Source organism: Nannobrachium achirus, assembly GCF_963921795.1.
Source record: "Nannobrachium achirus genome assembly, chromosome: 5".
In the NCBI taxonomy this organism is placed as follows: domain Eukaryota; kingdom Metazoa; phylum Chordata; class Actinopteri; order Myctophiformes; family Myctophidae; genus Nannobrachium; species Nannobrachium achirus.
Genome location: NC_137814.1, coordinates 51,598,845 through 51,614,864, shown reverse-complemented (window position 1 = coordinate 51,614,864; position 16,020 = coordinate 51,598,845). Strand labels below are relative to the sequence as shown.

General features: G+C 43.1%; 1 protein-coding gene across 1 annotated transcript in view; it reads left to right on the top strand.

Moving 5' to 3' along the window:
* Positions 1–10,695: 10,695 nt before the first annotated feature.
* LOC308286099 (E3 ubiquitin-protein ligase TRIM39-like) overlaps positions 10,696–16,020 on the top strand; it is a gene marked incomplete at both ends in the record, with an annotated part of 21,176 nt that continues 15,851 nt past the window's right edge. The window contains one exon of the mRNA XM_080727057.1: positions 10,696–12,031. Coding sequence (XP_080583183.1) covers positions 10,696–12,031 — 1,336 coding nt within the window. The remainder of the gene's footprint in view (positions 12,032–16,020) is intronic.

The following is a 16,020-nucleotide window of genomic DNA, read 5'->3' as shown; positions in this document are numbered from 1 at the left end:
TGAGAGACAGGGACGTCCAGAGAATGTTAGAGAGGCAGGGGCTGAAATTTCTAAAAGGACCTTTTGGGTGAAAATATAGAAAATAGCAGAGCTCCAAGCTCACAACGCATTGTGCTGCGACGCGCTGTGATCTTGGAGCGTTGTGAGCTTGGAGGTTGGCTATTGTCGATGCTTGGTTTTCTACGCAGAGAGGACAATTCTTTCAACATAAGATGCTGCGTTCAAGTTCAGGAGAGCTTGGACAAGGCAATTCTCTTGAACGCTGCATTCAGCTATGGCATGCAAAGAGGACATTTGCATTTCTTTCACCATAGTAAAAACTGCATTCATGGTCTGGAGAGGGCACTTCTTTACAGAAGGATAAAAGGGCAGGGGCTCAAGCCCCCTTTGATGTCTGTGTGTGCACGTGCCTGAGGAGAGAGATAGGAAACTGAGAGGACAGAGGAGAGTTTGGAAGCAGCGGCGTCAGTTCAGCAAAAGCTAAGGTATGGCAACATGACTGGTGTCTTGCACGCGCGCCCTCGCGCGCATGCAAGACACCAGTCATGTTGCCATACCTTAGCAACAGGCACGATGAAAAGTAAATTTTATAATTTCCTCCTGTAGCCAAGGTATGGCAGCTGCCATAGCTTGCCATACCCAGTTGACGCCTCTGTTTGGAAGACAGACAGACACAGATCTGGAGCTGGCATTGAACCCGGGGGTGGCTGCCATCACAGTATGTGGTTGATGTCATTATCTGGACAGCTACCGGTGCATCCCAGGAATAGACGACCGCCACCAGATTCCTGTGCAGCCATGGAACAACAAAACAAACCGTCTCTCCATCTAACAAGGCACAGGGATATACTCGCTATACTCGCCGTGCCAAATTAAACTCAAAGGCAAATGTCATCTTGATAACAGCACAAAAGCGAAAACGTAAACATCAGTGAAAATGTCACGCCGCCGAACAGTGTTCACGGGAGTCGTGCATCGTGGGATTGCTGTTGTGGTGAACATAATCAGTTAGATGGAATTCAGTTCAATCTCCTCGTCTACATCATTTAAGGCAGTGGTTCTCAACCTTTTCAGGCCCCCAAAATAATCATATTTTTTAACTGGGGACCCCCCACCCTGACGAGCACTAAGAGTTGAGGCATTACATTTTGTTTAAAATGGTTCTATTGTGAAAATACAGCAGATCTACATGCTCACAACACCTCGCAACGCGATGTTTGAGAATTTGGCCAATGTTTAATTTGTCATTTTAGAGGTTTAAAAAGTTTAAAATTAAAATGTCCTTAAATTGTCTTTTTAGAAATGTGCATATACCCTCTAAACACTTAAACTTTGTGTTGGTTTTGTTAACTGTTGAGAGAGGAAACAATGTTGCACATTAAGTTAATCATCTGGGGACCCCCCCAAAATAATTTGGGGACCCCTCTGGGGGTCCCGACCCACAGGTTGAGAATCACTGATTTAAGGTACTTGGGCTGACATAAATGTATTGACAATAATATGCTGATAATAATGTTGCTTATGTGTGTGCACAGTATACAGTATATGTACCCACATTAACAGACAACATCGACACGCTTTTGCTAACCTCTCGTCCCAGTTTTTCGGTCCATCCATTTTAATACTTGTTCAGGTATGCTGACCTACAGAAATGTATTGCAAAAATCCCCCCCATCCCCCTACATCCACCCCCTCCACTGCATGCATCCAAGTCGTCACATACAATCCATATCGTCGTTATCAGATGGAAACCTCGTATCTCCAAGTGTCAAATGTGTACTTTCTTTCGCAAAGTAAAGCCCTGCTACATCAGACAAGGCCGTCGCACGAAAGTAGTGAAAACAGCCGATCTACAAGCACACAACGCCTCGCGGTGCGAGGCTTTGTGTGCTTGTAGATCGGCTGTTTTCACTAGTTTAAATCGTTTTTAAAATGATAAATGCAAAACAAACGGTTTTGGACATATAAGGTTTTCACCCGACAACGACGATATGCCTCTCTAGCTATTTTTAAACACGCGAGAGCAACTCGGTAAGCAACTCATCCATTCTCCACGCCCCCACTTTACTTTCGGTGACGGACAGAAACCTATCAGCCAAGTTGGCACCCCGGCGTGCGTTGCATGCATGCACCCACTTTCCAGTGTACAGTGTTTTTCTCCACACCCTTCCGGCTATTTCCAACCATGCATCTTATGAGTCAATCCATTCTCCACATGTCCAAGTCTTCCTCCCTCCTCCCGGCTCCCCCCTATCCCGGCGAGTGTACTCAATGTTGACACATGCGATATACAATCTACTGCCCCTGATATGTTTATTAAATTATATATATAAATCTTCTTCCCCGGCGCCTGCTTAGAGTTTTTCCTTTGTCACCGTTGGCGATCGATGCACGCTGACGCTGTGCCCGGGCTAACAAGGGAGTGAGTGGGGAGAGGGGGTTCATGATGTCTGTGTGTGTGTGTGTGTGTGCGTGCGTGCGTGCGTGCGTGCGTGCGTGCGTGCAAGTACTGTATAGCGCTTCATCTGATTCTGCTTCTATGGACCAGCTCCCCCGCCCCAACTGGCCGGTCGTCGCCAGATGGTATTTATTACGTGCTTTGTTTTAACATCCATTCGCTATGAGTGAAAATCAATTTTTCATTTGGACTTAATTGTCTTTGTTGCACCGGCAACTCGAGGCCCTGTGCGTGCGTACGCACACTCTTCTTTCCGCCGCGGGGTCCTCGCTCTCTCTCTATTCCCCCTGCTCGCACGACAGCCCCACCCACCTCGCAACTGTATTTTATCCCCAATTACGCATGTCTGGGGGGGCCCCCGCGAGCCCCCCGAGGAGGAGTAGAGAGAGGCCTTCTGGGAGTCCTCCGCCGGAAGACTGCCGAGCCAAGGGGGAGAGAGAGTGTCTCTCTGCTGGATGATTTAGTCACGCTTATGGGGGAGAGTATTGGATTTAGACGCAGACTTCTTTACCCACTGACCCAGAGAGACAGACTCAGACAGGGGCGTCACAAGGGGGGAGGGAAGTGGGACTGAGTTACTAGGGCCCAAGGTGGAGGGGCCTTCGTTATTTTATATTTTAGCTTTTGAAAAATAGCAGATATACAAGCTCACAGCGCCGCACCGAGTGCCGCGCTGCGAGCTTGCAGATCTGCTATGACAGGGGCGTCACAAGGGGGGGAATTGGGGAAAAGTGGGACTGAGTTACTAGGGCCCAAGGTGGAGGGGCCTTCATTATTTTATATTTTAGCTATTGAAAAATAGCAGAGATACAAGCTCACAGCGTGCCACGCTGCGAGCTTGCAGATCTGCTATTTTTGAAAAGTTGTGAAAATGTGTGCAAATCTTTGAATATACGTAGTTTTTTAAGCTGGGGGGGTCCCTGGAACTTGGTATTTTGAGATGGGGGTCCGTGGCCAAAAACATATCATCTTGGAGGTCCTTCACATGAAAAAGTTTGAGCACCACTGACATAGAAACATAGGTGTTTCAAAAAACCTTCAGCAACCCTTTTCCACGATTAAAAATAAATAAATAGCAGATCTACTAGCTCGCAGCGCGGCACGTGCCGCGCTGTGAGCTTGTATATCTGCTATTTTTCAATAGTTAAAGGACAAAATAACGCAGTGAATCCTTGTACCCAGAGCCCAGAATTTGGTGCGACACCCCTGGTCTCAGACTCTGCTGGGTATTTCTTCCAGCTGTTTAAGTGCTGTGAACATCAGCAGGAGCTCTATAGGAAGCTCCCTGCGTTGGTGTTATTATTATTGGGTGGTTTTGAAGTTAATGTTAATCTTTTTTAAGCTTCCAGGCTGCTTTTTTAGATTGTATTTTTATTTATTTTTTAACCCATTTAGGCCTAGAATTATTGAATGCTTTAACTATTGAAAAATAACAGATATACAAGCGCGCTGCGAGCTTGTAGATCTGCTATTTTTGGAAAAGTCGTGAAAATGTGTGCAAATCTTTGAATATATGTACTTTTAAAGTTTTGCTTCTGGGGGGTCCCGGGAACTAAATATTTTGAGATGGGGGTCCGTGGCCAAATACATATAATGTTGGGGGTCCTTCACATGAAAAGGTTTGAGAACCATTGACATACAAAAATGTTCAAGATTTTTTTTAAATAGCAGAAATAGCTCGCAGCGCGGCACCTGCAAGCTTGTAAATCTGCTATTTTTCAACATTTAAAGCATAAAATAATAATACAAAAATATAGCTGCAAGCAGCGATAAAGTGGCCAAAGCCAAAAACACCTCAAATCATGAACACAGCCTGCAATGTGCGTGAAATCTTGCAAGCACATTCCCAATAGGTCAAGGAACAGATACCACCCTTCTTACATTGGCCTGTTATAGCGCCACCAGCGGGTCAACTTTTGCACAACACATTTTTGGAACAAAATGGACCAATCTTTGACGTCAGTAACGTCAAAGAGAGCACTGCCTGCGATCTTGACATTTTGTACTTTTATAGCCATTGTTTTCTGGCTTGAAGCGAGCCCACAATTGTTTCGAAGGAACAATATTTTTCTAGTTCAGCATAATATTTGTTCGATGTTCCATTTTTTTGAAGCGGGTGAATGTTAACCTGGTGAAATGCTAACCTGCTGACACTGGTGAATGCTAACCAGGTGAATGTTAACCACTATGCCTAAACCTAAACCAAACCCTTAGTCGAAATAATGACACGTAGAAATAGCGAGATTTCACTGTGTTGGGGAACCAGTGACATAGACTGTAAGGGATGGTGAACCACTGTCATCTGACGACTCACCTCTTCAGACTCCACCTTAAACCAGTGTTTCTCAATCTTTTTTCTGCATGGGCACACTTTTCATGTCCCAAGAATCCATGGGCACACCAACATAATACGGGGGTGTAAATATCGTCACTGTCGGGAAGAAACCTTGTATCTCCAAGTTTCAAATGTGTACGTTTCTTCTCAAAGTAAAGCCCTGCTTCATCATACAAGGCTGTCGCACAATAGTAGTGAAAACAGCCGATCTACAAGCACACAACGCCTCGCACCGTGAGGCGTTGTGTTTTCACTAGTTTAAATCATTTTTAAAATGATAAATACAATACTGGCTTTCAAGCAGTTTCAAGGTGCACACTTGACCCTTCTCAGGGGCACACCAAAGGTCCCCAGGCACAGTGGTTGAAAATCACTGACTTAGACCAAGCCTTGACTTATGCAAATAGGTTCAAATGACATTTAGATAGCATGTTATTCAGACGATAGGTTCATTACTTCCCTTTATAGTTCAATTTCAATTGTTTATGAACGGTGCAAACCGCTCCTACATCTGCCATTGTCTGTTTGTCCCCACGTATGTTTGTAGATATGTCCCGCATCCCACATCCCATCCCACACTGGACAGTGTGGCCAGGCTTCACGGGACGCTAAATTAAACTAGAAAGGTGCAATTCTGCAAAATTGCAAGTGGTTGCACTGACACGAGTCACAAGGAATCCAAGGCCACCAGACTTCAGGTCACATCATAATCTCCATTTGCACGCTTACTCAGTGGTGGAAAAAGTACTCAAATGTTATAGTAGAGTAAAAGTATCAATACAGCAATTCAGAAGTAGACTCTGTTACTAGTAACGTCTGGAATTCAAAATGCATTGTAAAAGTACAAAAGTATTGGCATCAAAAAGTACCAAAAGTAAAAAAAAGACTGTTTGAAAATAGCAGATCTATAAGCTCACAACGCGTCCAGTAGCCTAAAGTTTTCACATAATTGTAAAGGTACAATATTTGGATTTGAGATGTAGTGGAGTAGAAGGCTAGCCTAAAAGTACTGAAAACTGGAAATACTCAAGGACAGATACCTTAAAATTGTACTTAAGTAAATCTACTCCGTTACTTTACACCACTGCTTGTAATCCATGGGTTTCATAGAAAGTTCCCTTCTTGAATTCTGTTTTGTATTTACATGTTATGATGTCACTCCTGTCTTGCAAACCTTTTACGAGCTTGTGATGTCAGAATCTCCTGCAGATTGCAGGAGATTTCATGATGTCATAATTATGAGATGTTATAATAATCGCATCTTGTCAGTAAAGTCGGAGGGTAACGTCAGAGGGTATCGCCCTCTGTCCTTAGCTGACCTGTCACGTCACATTGTTGTGACATCACATTGTGACATCACATTCCGTCCTTGTCCCTTGTACCTTGAGGTAATTTATCATTTTGTATCTGCACCACCCGGAACGACCTGGTCATATGAACGAGCGCTCCTCAAAAGGAACCCGCCCCCAGCCTGTGCTTTGCATTGTGAGTGGACGAAGTTGCCGTCAATCAATGTGCCCGCGTCTTCCTATTGGTCTGAATGTCGGTCAGTGACGAGAACATGGATGTTATTCACTGGAACTGTGTCACTCACTATATGAGGACATCTACTGAACATTAAAACATTAAAACACACTATCTCATACAGGGAGCTTGGCACTTATTTACTTATTTGTCAATACTGCACTGCTGTGCTGGTGGTGTGACTGTGCCATGGAGAATGAATTATGACATTTTAGTGTTGTCTACACCAGTGTCTCCCACACGAGGAACACTGGTCTGCCTTGAAACAAGCCCAGGATGTGTCAACCACAAGTTATTATACAACATACTGTACAAAACATGTATTATATCAGTATTTTGTGCAGTTTCCAAATACAGACAAGTTCTATAATATACCTATATTATAACTTGGATTTATGTTGGATTCACAACTTCATTTTGTAACCTTTCTTTTTATGAATAAAATGTTATTTTGTTAAATCTGGTAGAGTATGTTAATACAATATAACAATCTGTATGGTATTTAGTGCCCGAACCGAATAATTTCGTTTCTTTTTTCCATTCCCATACTAATTTTTTAATCTATTTCGCTTACCCTGAGCTGCTAGTAGCGACGTGGGTGGTCCTGGCTCGTCCACCGCTTCACAACGAGCCATTCTACTTGTCCCGATGATTTATTCCATTGAAAATGGTTTAGAAAAAAGTTTAGAGCCCCCCCAAAAAAACGCTGATTCAGCAAGACGTATTAAGGATTGCTAGAACCGAAATTTTCCGGTTCCTTTAGTAAAATGAATTAAATAATTGGAGGCCTCAACGTAGCCCCGGTCGAATTTTCCATCCAAGCACAAGGCCGCGATTCTGTTTACATGGCCCGTAATGGGAAAAAAAGGCTGCGCCACGCCGCCCACTCCAATAGAAAAACACATCTTTACAGCGGATTTTCTCCGGATTGTGTTCCGAGGCCAGCAGAAAAGTTTTTTTGGCGGCTGAATAACTTTAGATCGGTCTTCTAAAAAATTACATAGCCGATTGCTAACTGAAAGCTAACTTCCTCCGGCTCGCTAGCATAGCACTCATTCCAGTGTAAAGCCAAGCCAGCTCAGGCTGGGGACCCGGATGTGATAGTGAATGTCTACGGGAGAATGGTTGGCACTCTAGCGGCACCTTGCGGCGCCCGGCAGTAATTGAGTTAAGGGAGGGGTCGTTTTTTATTGAGGGGTGTTACTGGAGAAAATGTATAAGCCCTTTTATAAAATGCCATGACCCTCCCTCTCAATTGGGGAAAAAATCAGTGACCCTCCCCAAGCATTAAAATAAAAAAGATTGACCCTCCCCTACAACATGGCATTTACCACAGTAAAATTATGCCTATAAAACCTATATTATTATATTCCTAACCAGTGGCGAGAACAGAACAGAGATTTTTTTTCTTTCTTTCTTTTTTTACTGTAAATAATTAGGATTTTTTTATGGTTAAAAACGGGTGCGGGCGGCAGCAGCAATGAACAATAATGAATAGGCTAATATAATGCATTGAGATCCCAGCAGCACTTCATCCCAAAAACACATTTCCAAATATAAACTAACACACCCTCCAAACTAAAGTAACACACAGTGAGTAGCCTATAGTGCTGCTAGTGTAAAAGTCAACGTGGACATCACATAAAAGGTGAGAAGTTCTCACAGGTTGAGAACAGGTTATTTGACATCTAGGTTACAGATTAAACAGTTGACACATGTGCACAACACAGAGAAGGCTTGTAACTGCTGCCATTCATTTTGTGCTGTTGATTGCCTGTCGTCAAATCTGGGTCAAATGCACATTTTCAACGAGCGGTCGTTAATTCTTTTTAGCACCTTTTTACTTTAGGGAGGGGGGATACAGTTCTGACAACCATTGTTGCTGCCTTACACAGCTCTCCATTGTTTTAGGAAAATACATTGTAGTATAAACACAGCCACTTCAGTTCATTCACACTTACTGCAGTGACTGTGGGGCATTTCCAGGGATGGCACCCAGGGTTTGTCATTAAATGAAGCAGAAGGCTGTTGACAATGGTTGCATAAGTGCCTGTACCTCTGGAGCCATTGTTTGCTTTTGAAAAATTGCATGACCCTCCCTTGAATTCAAAGTGAAATCAGCAGACCCTCCCTAGGACTGAAATTGAAATAGCATGACCCTCCCCTATTTTCCTCCAGTAACACCCCTCAATAAAAAACAACCCCTCCCTAATACAATATAACAATCTGTATGGTAGAGTATGTTAATACAATATAACAATCTGTATGGTAGAGTATGTTAATACAATATAACAATCTGTATGGTAGAGTATGTTAATACAATATAACACTCTGTATGGTAGAGTATGTTAATACAATATAAATAGGGGAGGTTGTATTTAGTCTCCCTGCTCTTCTATTGAGACATTTACAGGTAGATGGTGTCAAAGGTCATGACTCACCTAGACCAGGGCCTAGACCAGGGGTTTTCAAAGTGGGTGCCTCGGAATGATTTGATGATATTATTTGGAATTCATCAATATCACTTCACAATGCAGATCTACAAGCTCACAACATGTCACGTCGTGACGCGTTGTGAGCTTGTAGATCTGCTATTTTTGGTGAACTTTCCCCCCAGAATAGGGATGCTGGGTTTCAAGTAGTTGTAACGTTATTTTCAGTCAGTTCTGATGTAAACGGATATTTCTCCTTAACTCTCCTACTGCCAGATCATTTATTTATTTATTGGGTCTGGCGCCATCAAAAAGCGGCTTACCTTTGCGACGTTATAGTAGATAGACAGACAGACATTTATTTATTTTTTTTTATTTTTTTTGGTTGTGCAATAGTGCACTTTGGTCTGCCAGGCAGCAGAGGGCGGCGTCATGCGAGAATGAATGTGAATTTGCCTGTTATGTGTTGAAGAAGAAGAAGACCAGTCACTGGCCCCAGAGCCTTACAGCCAGAGGAAATCAACAAGGAAGTGAATTGTTCTCCGTTGATCTAACGCATAATGGATTTTTTTACACCATCACCGCGGAAAATGTATTTACAGTAGACGGCCGCGCGACCCCTCATCAGCTTACAGTCATCAGACGAACGAACCGAACGAGCGCCGTATTGGCGGTAAGGTCTTGCGCAATCGGGCGAACGTGAACGTTCAAAGCGTGGGAAGAGTTAACATAGCCTACTGTATCTCAGGTGGGAAGATGTGCATATTTATGTCGCTTGATATGATGTAAGATTCTAAAAGTTAACAGAGTAATTCAAGGGTGCAACGTGAATCTTATCGCCTGTCTCTCTCAATGCAATGCCTTTCTCACTCAATAATAATATTTAATACAGTTAAGCCTCACTGTTGGCTCTGTACTTTTTTTTATACTTTATTAAGTCAGTCGACATATCAATCACTGTTCATATACATGCATTTTTTTTCCCTTTGTACATGTCATGTCCTGTTACAGACATCCTGACCCATCTTTTATTTTTATTTTTTTAATAACACGTGAAACCCACCACCCACACAACAACAAAACAAACTACCACACAAAGACCAAATAAATCTGGCCCTGATATGCAGTCTTTGCCATGTCCTAACAAACGAAAAAACAAACAAACACATAAAACAAAATAAAGAGGCTTTTTTGTTTGATGTTTGTATCTAAAATGCTTTTGGTTTGAACAAAAATATAAATAAAATGGACAGAAACAAAAAGGGGGGTTATGTGGGCATGTTATCCTTATTTAAAAGATAAGAGGCCCACCTTTTTTCAAATACGTTTTCCTTACCATTAATTTTATATGTCACCTTCACTGTTGGCTCTGTACTTGGTCTAGCTTTTTTCCCTCTACAGTTTAGAGGCTAGTTTCACTATTTTTGCGGACCCCTGAGTGTGTGTGTGTGTGTGTGTGTGTGTGTGTGTGTGTGTGTGTGTGTGTGTGTGTGTGAGTGACAGTGTTGCAACAGCTCTGTGGTGTGTCAAAGCTCCTCCCCTCTCTGACTCAGAGGAGTCAGGAAACAGAAACTTACAGCACACTCTTCTCTGTTGACACAGATACACACACACACACACACACACACACACACACACACACACACACACACACACACACACACACACACACACACACACACAGACAGACAGGCGAAGATTCACGGTCAGTTCGAACGCACCTTCCAGTGAGGAGGACAGACAGTCTTTCCACAGCTACAGGAGGGAATACTGACCCAGACCACTGGAACCTGCTGCTGACTGTCAGATGAATGGACTTTAACAACAACCACCATTCAAAGGGAAAGTAAACTTCAGGGAACATTCTAGAGGAGGGAGTGTTACCACCACTGACTGGCTCATTTCCTTTATTGAGCAGAGTGTTTGTTGCTTCATTCAGGGACAAAATGGCATCCAAGGCAACTCGTCCAGAAGAGGATTATTCATGTCCTGTGTGTTGTGACATCTTTAAAGATCCTGTTCTCCTGTCCTGCAGCCACAGCTTCTGTAAAGCCTGTCTGCAGGAATGGTGGAGAGAGAAGGTAATAAAAGAATGTCCAGTTTGTAAGGAGAGATATTCAGTGGATCCACCCAGAAACCTGTCTCTGAAGAACCTGTGTGAGGCCTTCATACAGGAGAGACATCAGAGAGCTTCAACAGGGTCTGAAGTTCTCTGCAGTCTGCATGCTGAGAAACTCAAACTGTTCTGTCTGGAATGTCAACTGACCGTGTGTCTTGTGTGTCTGGATTCCAAAAAACACACCAAACACAGTTTCAGACCTGTTGATGAAGTTGCACTGGAACACAAGGAGGAGGTCCAGAAATCACTGAAGCCTTTACAAGAGAAACTGGAGGTCTTTAATAAAGTTAAAACAAACTGTGACCAAACAGCAGAACACATTAAGGTCCGGGCCCGGCACACAGAGATGCAGATGAAGGAACAGTTTAAGAAGATGCATCAGTTTCTACAAGAGGAAGAGAAGACCAGGATCACTGCACTGAGGGAGGAAGAGCAGCAGAAGACTCAGATGGTGAAGGAGAAGATTGAGGGTCTGAACAGAGACATATCAACCCTTTCAGACACAATCAGAGCCATAGAGGAGGATCTGAGAGCTGAACACATCTCATTCCTGCAGAACTACAAGACCACAGTGGAAAGAGTCCAGTTCACACTGCAGGACCCACAGCCGGTCTCAGGAGCACTGATAGACGAGACCAAACACCTGAAGAACCTGACCTTCAGAGTCTGGTTGAAGGACATTGTCTCCTACACTCCTGTCATTCTGGACCCCAACACTGCCCATCCAAACCTCATCCTGTCTGATGATCTGACCAGTGTGAGATGGGGAGAGAAACAGCAGCTTCCTGACAACCCAGAGAGGTTTGACCACTGGTGCCGTGTCCTGGGTTCTGAGGGCTTTAACTCTGGGACTCACAGCTGGGATGTTGAGGTTGGAGACAACACACGCTGGGCACTGGGTGTGTCTGCAGAGTCTTTTCAGAGGAAGGGAAAGGGAGGGGGTCAATACTGGGGCATAGGTTTATATGAAGGTAAATACACAGCAGGCTCCTCACCAGGGTCACTCACTGATCTCTCAGTGAAGCAGAACCCCAAGAAGATCAGAGTCCAGCTGTACTGGAACAAAGGAAAGCTGTCCTTCTCTGATCCTGATACTAACACACACATACACACCTTCACACACACTTTCACTGACACACTCTTTCCATTCATTAACACTAGCCGTACTGTGACTGTCCCTCTGAAGATGTTACCATGGAAGATCAGTGTAACTCTGGAACCACGTAGTTAGACATGATGATGATGATGATGATGTATTAATCATTATTAGTAATTGTACTAGTGCCAAAAATAATGGTAAATATAGCTGCAAGCAGCGATAAAGTGGCCAATGCAGAAAAAGCAGGAAAGCAAAAAAGCATCAAGGGAAAGCAAAGAACAAATCAAAGAAAAACTGGAAGCAGTGTTCTTCCGAACAGGTCTCCGGCAGGTCAGGTGTTTTTTTTTTTTTTTTTTTTTTTTGGCCTAGTGGTGACTATAATAGGCCAAAGTGAAAAGGGTACCACGTGTTCTTGGGCCTTTCACGGCAATCGGACGCTGCATGCGGGATTTGAAGCATTTTGTTCCAAAAATGTGTTTTGCAAAAATTGACCCGCTGGTGGCGCTATAACAGGCCAATGTGAGAAGGGTGGCATCTGTTCCTTGGCCTAGTGGGAATGTGTGTGCAAAATCTCACACACATAGCAGGCTGCGTTTGAGACATTTTGTTCAAAAAGGAGCAATCCTGCAAACCTTGGAATTCAATGTTAGCCAATTAGATAGAATATGATATCGGACAAATCTGTCATGATTACATCACTGTAGAGATACTGTGTACTGATTTGTGTGATTTTCGGATAAAATCTGAAGGAGTAATAGCGAAGAATGTGTTTTACATACTGTAAGTCGGCCTTCTGGTGGCGCTATAAATGGCAGATGTGAAAAATGCAGGGCACAGGTTTTTCCTTGGCCTCTGGGAAGTGTGCATACAAAGTTTTACACTAATCGGTGGTTATAGGTAAAAGCACAAATTGGCCTCTACACAACATGTATGCAAAAGACTGTAGGCCTATATGCAACAGACATAAAAAACTGTGATACTATGCACCTGGACAGTTTGATGATGTACATAGTAAGCCTTGCTGAACTATGAAGACCATATGAATCGGCCGAGCCATGAATCTCATAGGGCAGGAGCCTATCTCCTGTTTCTGTAGCTTAAGGCAGCTTGATGTACAAGTACACCCCCTGGACATGACGCTAGTATGTCGCAGGGAGTTACCCCCAATCCAACCCTTGATGCTGAGTTTCAAGCAGGGAGGAACTGGGTCCCATTTTTTAGAATCTTTTGTATGACACGACCGGGTTTGAACCCGGATCTCCCATTCTCAGGGCAGACACTCAAACCACTAGGCCACTGAGCTGGTTCATGATATCATTGCAATCCTTGAAAATCACAACATAGGTGTAGACATGACAGTTTGTATTATAATGCTGGTTTCAGGATTTATGATGCAAAATACATTATTTAGTAATGGCGGATATTAAAATACGCATCAAGGGGGGTTGGGGGACATTTTTAGGAAGGCTCCATATCAGACATTGTTCAAGGAACCAAACTGTAAAGTCTACCAAATATCACGGTTTTATGCTTGTATAAACCCCAGGCGGGATTCGATCCAACGACCTTCTGCATGAAAGGCATATGCCCTGACCACTACACTAGGCAGCCACAGGATCTGTTAACCATGTTTGTTTAAAAAAAAAAGTTCTATGTAGGCTGAGTGCCTTGATTTTATTGATTTCTTTTTTATATTTTGGAGGCTTGGGGTGAAATCATTCTGAGTAAATGTAATCTGAGTATTTCTGACATTTTCGAGTGATCATATTTTCTTTCACTCAGAACAGAAAAATAACGGCCGGTAGAGAAGGGCTCATTTTAAACATGAACGTGATCTGGAGTTAGATCAGACGTGTCAACATTAAAGAGTTTGACATACGCACATGCCAAGGGCATACAGGATGTTAACATCAGCTCAACCCGATGCGGGGTTTGAACTCACAACCGTCCGTATATCAGGCACAGGCACTGACCACTACACTACGGCAGTCACACATAATAGACCTGTCATTAAAAAAAAAAAAAGTTTCAGGTAATGTACTTGACGCCTTCTTTCAAAATGATATAGCGCCCCCCTTTGGCCAATTGGGGTAAGATTGGTTTCAGCGATGTTTGGACTAACCCTCTACAGTAGTTCATCATGAAAATTTTACTTTGCATGTATGTTTTAGAGGCAGAAGAATAATTTGCATACAACTTGCAATATTGATTGAATTATTAACTCATTAAAAGCCAAACGCGCGATGTCGCGCGAAAAGTACTCGAGTACTTATGCCGAATGCGCGATGTCGCGCGAAAAGTAATATATTACTGTAACGGCGAGTATAAATACCGAGTATATGGCGGAAGCTCCGGAGGCGAAAATTGTCGCTGATTTGTCATCATCACGGCTCCACCAGCACAAAATAGTCATCCCATAACATTGAGGTGGACGGGGGATCTCATCTTAAATGTCCATTATCTCAAAACTACACTTTAGAAGCGAAGATGGAGGCAGATGCTCGCTTATATAACACATATATAAAAGCTCCAATGCAATCCAGCATGGCACCACGTAAACAACGATCGATTCCGGCGCACGACCCGATGACGTCAGACCGGAAGTGATCACGCTGTGCACTTCTGGCCTTCAAAATAAGAGAGTACAAGTGGATGGAGCCTGCGTGAGGCACTCTGGACATCATTGCGACCGAAAGTCGCGGGCGCAAAATGAGTTAAAAATGCATGTTTAAATCTTTTAAAAATCCGATCTGACAGATCTTTAGATATTGGTCCAAAGTTCATGTAAAAAAAGTTCTGTGCACGTGACGCGAAAGTTCCGGAATAAAAGCGGCTTTAAGTGTTTTACAAACTGCTCAAAATGGCGGAAAATCTAAGGGCGGAGCTTACTTAACAAAGACACAGATGTCTTCCGCTTGAGTCAAGGCACGCGTGTAAGCAAGTTGCATGTTTTCAAATGAAACGAGGCATGACTTATGCCCCTTTAAAGTTTGAGTTTTCAAACGCTTCGTATAACCCTGTGTTATATGAAAAAGTGGGTTGGTCATCTCTCGCAGTTCGTAGAGAGAAACACTGTATTTTATATATCTATAAGGCCTTGTGTGGTAAGCTTCCAGTGTACCTATCCTCATTTCTAGTTCCAAAAGTCACGGGTCATTCAACTCGTTCACAGGCACATATTAGATTTACCTGCCCCCCTATGAGTAGTGAGCAAGGAAAGACTGCCTTCATGTTTTATGCTCCACATAAATGGGACAAACTTCAGGACTCGTTGAAATTGGTTCGGCTGGCCTCAATAGAGACATTCAAAGTGCTACTGGAAGGTACACTACCCAGTGGCTGTTCTTGTTTCATTTAATTTAATATGTATCTGTAACAGTGTACTATGATTTGATTGCATGTTGTATTATTGTGTTATTTTCATTGCTTGTATTGTGTCATATGCTGTGATCAGGGTGTCCTCGAAAAAGAGTGCTTGCACTCAATGGGCTCCCCTGAATAAATAAAGTATAAAGAAAGAAGAAAGAAAGTATAGCGCCCCCTTTGGCCAATTGGAGTAAGATTGCTTTCAGTGATATTTGGACTAACCCTCTACATATTTGCCAAATGCCATGAACGTGTCACTTTGCATGTATGATTTGGAGGCAGAAGAATAATTTGCATGAAACTGCATTATACAGTGAATTATTAAAAAATAATGTTTCGCTTTAAAAGAAATCCGGCCGCTGTGCGATGACCGTATTGGTCCAAAGTTCATGTAAAAAAAGTTTCGCGCACGTTACGCGAAAATCCTAGGAGGAGATAGATTTTGACTGTTTTTCATATAATTCAAAATTGTGGGAGAGGTAAAGGTCAGAGGTCAAAAGTCAGAGTGTAAAAGTTGTTCGGCATGAGGAGACGCATAAGTGTATACAGGTTTCATTGCTGTACCTGAAACAGGGCATGAGCTATACCTGTTCAAAGTTGGCATTTTTCAAAGGCTTCCTACAGCGCCACCCTTTGGCCGATTGTTGCGAGCTTCGCGTTTTAGCCGTTTGGCATAGTCCTCTGCCA